The 5,233-nt window shown below is 35.1% G+C and overlaps 1 protein-coding gene across 1 annotated transcript; it reads left to right on the plus strand.

Moving 5' to 3' along the window:
- LOC129893094 (L-ascorbate oxidase homolog) lies at window positions 1-3,515 on the plus strand. The gene is made up of 8 exons (XM_055968588.1): window positions 1-327; window positions 555-664; window positions 1,175-1,445; window positions 1,562-1,664; window positions 1,761-2,106; window positions 2,314-2,679; window positions 2,781-2,859; window positions 2,954-3,515. The coding sequence occupies exons 1-8, from the start codon at window positions 178-180 to the stop codon at window positions 3,164-3,166; spliced, it is 1,638 nt and encodes a 545-aa protein (XP_055824563.1). The 5' UTR covers window positions 1-177; the 3' UTR covers window positions 3,167-3,515.
- The last annotated feature ends 1,718 nt before the right edge of the window (window positions 3,516-5,233 follow it).

Raw genomic sequence — 5,233 nt, forward strand, 5'->3', positions numbered from 1 at the left:
ACAAAAAAGACTGCAAAATAGTAAAGCGTTAGGCAAATAGTATTTCTATTTTTATTATAAGAAAGAAAAGTAAAGTGGGGAGCGCCCTGTCTTCATGCTTCCTTCTTAAGTTAACACTTACTCCTCCAAAAGTACTACTCTCTTCACACATTATTCAGACACACAAAAAACGAAATAATGGGAAAAGGATGGAGCTCTTGGTTTCCTTTAATGGTAGTGGTGATGATGTTTCTTCATGTAAATCTCATTAATGGGGAAGACCCTTATAGGTTCTACACTTGGAATGTTACATATGGTGATATTTACCCACTTGGTGTCACACAACAGGTACCCTCTTTTGATTTTGCTCCTATAATTTTTTAAAAATATTGTCTGCACTCGTGTCTAAATCCGCACTATTTTTTTGAAGGATTCGACATGTAACTGTAGTCCTATAACAATTATTTTAGTCAGCTTTGTAAAGTTGATTGATTGTCTCTCTCTGTTTCATTCTGTTCCCAAACAGAGGAATATACGATCTTCTCTGAGGAATATTTGTTGTTTAAAAATGGCAGGGGATATTGATAAATGGGCAATTTCCAGGACCACTTATTCAGTGTGTGACTAATGAAAACTTGATTATCAATGTTTTCAACAATTTGGATGAGCCCTTTCTCATTTCCTGGTAATTACTCTTGTTTTTGTGTTACTATATATATTTTTTTCTCCTTATGATAATTTTACTAATTAATTGGTTTCCCCTTGCTTCTTGTGGAACTCTTTTTGTTGGGGTGTGTGGTGGTATGTACTATTTTGAAGGATAGTTTTGGAACTCCATAGTCTTCCATATTTCTTCAACTCTGTGTACAATCAAACTATATCATATAAATTTGGGACGTAAGGAGTATAATGTTAAATTGTCAAAGGGGATATGCTACCTCGTCTTTTTTCCTCTGCCTTCCTCTTGTAATTGACCCTTTCTTTTCTGCTATGCTTTGAGTTCTATTAAGGACCCGAAGAAGACAGGAGAACTGGGCATTCACTTATGTCTAGTGTACCCCCTTAAGTTGTGTACACATATACAAAATGATTTGTGCATCTTCATTAATTTGAACAAATATTTCCCAGTACGTTTTCTTAGTTCACTCATAATTAGTGGGACATCAATTGACATGCATGAACGATGCCAATTCAGGAATGGCGTTGAGCAGCGGAGAAATTCATGGCAGGATGGAGTCTATGGTACTACTTGTCCCATTCCACCAGGCAAAAACTTCACTTATGTTCTCCAAGTCAAGGATCAGATTGGTAGTTTCTACTACTTCCCTTCTCTTGCTTTCCACAAAGCAGCAGGAGGATTTGGTAGCATAAATATCGCCAGTCGCTCCGTGATTCCTGTTCCTTTTCCTCCTCCTGCTGGAGAGTTCTCCATACTGACTGGAGATTGGTTTAAACAAAACCATAGTGTGAGTTTTTCCCCTTCCAAGATTTTGCTTACGTCTTATCGTTTAGTCTCTGATGGAACATTGAACCCAAGGGTTTCTTTTTCTGATTATCAGTGTGCTTTATTTGCATTTTATAGGACCTCAAAGCAATTTTGGATGGTGGACATGATCTTCCCTTCCCTGACGGGCTTCTTATCAACGGACGTGGATCAAATGGTTATACATTCACCGTGGATCAAGGTCACCCTTTAATCATTGCATAGTCCAGTTAATTCTTTTTGGTGTGTACTTTTCTTTCTGTTAGTCTGATATATGATTTATTTTTTTGGGTTCTAGGCAAGACTTACAGATTCAGGATATCAAACGTTGGGCTCACACTTTCCGTTAATTTCAGAATCCAGGGGCATAAGATGATGGTAGTTGAAATAGAAGGGACTCACACTGTGCAAAATACATATGATTCTCTTGATATCCATGTGGGACAGTCCTACTCTGTGTTGTTAACAGCAGATCAACCTGCACAAGATTACTATATCGTTGTGTCGACGCGTTTCACATCTCAGGTGCTCACAGCTACATCTACTCTTCATTATAGTAACTCAGCAGGAAGTGTTACTGGCCCTCCTCCTGGTGGACCAACAATTGAAATCGATTGGTCTTTCAATCAGGCCCGATCACTCAGGTGTGTTTCTCTTTACGTTGTCATCAATGATAGCAACCAGAATTAAATGTGCTAATCTTTGCTGCAGAGTATGAATAAGTTTCCATTTTTAGTTGCTGCTGTTTTGTGCCATTGGTTCCAATCATATGTTATGTAGATTTTATTTTCTTGGTTGTTTAATACCTCATGTCATAGAACGAGACGTTTTAACTGTTTGTATGATAACAGGCGTAATCTATCAGCTAGTGGACCGAGACCTAACCCCCAGGGTTCCTACCACTACGGACTGATTAACACCACACGCACAATTAGACTCGCAAATTCAGCTCCAATCATCAATGGGAAGCAAAGATATGCTATAAACAGTGTGTCGTTTATTCCAGCAGATACACCACTTAAACTTGCTGATCACTTCAATATTCCCGGGGTCTTTACCCTTGGAAGCATTCCAGATAGCCCTACTGGATCCGGTGCTTACCTTCAGACATCCGTTATGGCTGCTGATTTTCGAGCTTATACTGAGGTTATATTTGAGAATTTAGAAGACAGTGTGCAGTCTTACCACATTGATGGACACCATTTCTTCGTTGTGGGGTGAGTTTTTAAAGTTGCAAGGCACTAGCCCTGACAATCTCAAATTGCTGAATAAAAGAGTTTTGCAAGTTAAGTAATTATCGTCAAATTCTTTATAACAGGATGGGTCGAGGAGAGTGGACTCCTGCAAGCAGATTAACGTACAATTTAAGGGACACGATATCTCGTTCAACTGTTCAGGTAACTTAATTACTATAACTTCAAATCACATCTTCTGTACTAATTTATGAAATTAAGCACTTAATTGGCTTGCAATTCGATCCATTATTGATAGGTATACCCAAAGTCCTGGACTGCACTATACATGCCATTAGACAATGTGGGAATGTGGAATATAAGGTCTCAGAATTGGGCTCGTCAATATTTAGGACAGCAATTTTATCTACGAGTTTATTCACCCGTAAATTCGTGGAGAGATGAAAATCCAATTCCCAGCAATGCCCTTCTTTGTGGAAGAACATCAAGCAGAGGAACTATGCACCAGTAATTGGAAGGTGGATATCATATCACATTTAAATTGGGCGTTTCTGCATATTATAAATGCCGTTGGGACTGTTTTTTCATTTATATCTATTGTCTAGGCTTCAAGTAGTTGTTACCAATATTGTGCTCAATGAAATAATCCAATTCTTTATTTTATTCAGTAATCTTTGGCTCAAGTGGTTTTTTTTTTCCTTTTAAGACTATTTAGCTGTTATTTTTGTTGTAATGAAATGTAATTTACTTTGTTTTTCAAATGTTTGGCTGGAGACCGAGAATAGTCGTGCTTCCTCCTTTCCCAAAAGAATGACAGAGTTGGCAGAATTTTGAATTTACAAGTTTTGAAATATAGAAAAGTCAAGAGTTTTAAATAAATTATTTATAAATATTAAATGAATTTTTTGATAAATATTAGAGAATTTTGGCTAAAGCTATCGAGTTCTCCTGAATCCTCTAACTAGGTTTCTAACACTGCCCAGAGTTAAAAGTGCACGGTAAAAAACATGTGTATTCGAACACAAATCAACAAACTTTTTGAAATAAAATTCATATACTTAAAAACTATGATAAATTATCAATCACAATTCTTAAACTAAAAGTATTTAAATTAATGCTTGAAACTGATAGTGAGAGAGAAAACAATAGCTGAAAACGGATGCTAATACCTCATAGGCTGATGCGCAAAAGGAATAATCCACTCGAGGATGGGCTCGCGTTATAATGATCTTGCCTCCTAACACTTCTTTGTTGGGAGAAACTGGAAGATACATTTATATTAGTAGTAACATTGTTCCAAAATATTAAGTCCATATTGATGTCTCTTAGGATATTTTGATTGCCCATATTGGCTAGTATATTACAAACACTATCAGCCAATAGATATTTAACAAAAAAGAGTCGTGACTAGTTCAATCTTGGTGCAATCAAAAACAAGAGGACCAAAAAAATCGATGATCTTGTTCAACTTGGACTGGTTGGAAGTTTGCTTAGCTAGTAGATGTGCCGCAACATTTCTTGCATTTGGTGTGAGGTATAAGGTATAATAATCCAAGGGATAAAATGCAAGACTATTTATCCTGCGTTTGGTTGGAGGTACTAGGCAGTCCTGAGATTATTTATCCCATCATTTATACCTTAGTGATGGGATAAGTTATCTCATATACATGGTGAAATAACTTATCCCAGGATAACTTATCATGAGATGATTAATCCCGGAATAACTTGTTCCCAACCAAACGAGATTCCCACGGAGCATTAGTCGTTGAGATATATACTATTAATTATGAGATATATATTATTAATCATGCATTTAGATATAGTATTTATTATAAAATAATTATTTATTCAATTTTAATAAAGATTTAATAGATCAATATATTCATTTATGTGTCCGTTTACATGTATAGTAAATGATTTAGTGTATAGAGTTTAGCTTATACACAGAAGATTAAATCACCGGTTCTTGTAAGTATAAAATTATTTGTTCACAATTTAAGATGGAAATTAGACACGCCATTGATATGATTGTACCACAAAATTAAATATAGTTTATCTTGATTATGAGAATTGTGTAGTTCTGACTTCTTGTGCTAGTGCATTTTGTATGTATTGAATATAATCGAGTATACATAGATGTTTTAGAGTGACTAACAAAAACATATTCTCTAAACTGTTAAATGTAGTTATATTCTCAATCGTGATATAACTATTGTGATCTGTAGCCTAATTAAGGTCTTGTCCTACAGAAAAACTGGCTAATATATTAATTATCGTTTTGAATTTATTAAAGGTGAGATTCTGAGATGCATAAATATGTCTGGTAGTTTGAATGATAATAACATGTATTGGTGAAATAATAAGTTAGTTTATGAAATTCATGTCTCGATATAGAGATTGATGATATGCTTTTATGAGAAACTTATAAATTCATTGTGTCAAACCTTGCAACTGACACATGAAATAAGTTAAGCAGTGTTTTAAAGAAAATTATTCTTTGAATTAAATTCGCCAGTAAAATTATGTATGTAATCTAAACATAGGGAATTACTAAGTGTTTAATAGATAATTTTAAAAT

The sequence above is a fragment of the Solanum dulcamara genome, chromosome 6 (genome assembly GCF_947179165.1).
Source record: "Solanum dulcamara chromosome 6, daSolDulc1.2, whole genome shotgun sequence".
In the NCBI taxonomy this organism is placed as follows: domain Eukaryota; kingdom Viridiplantae; phylum Streptophyta; class Magnoliopsida; order Solanales; family Solanaceae; genus Solanum; species Solanum dulcamara.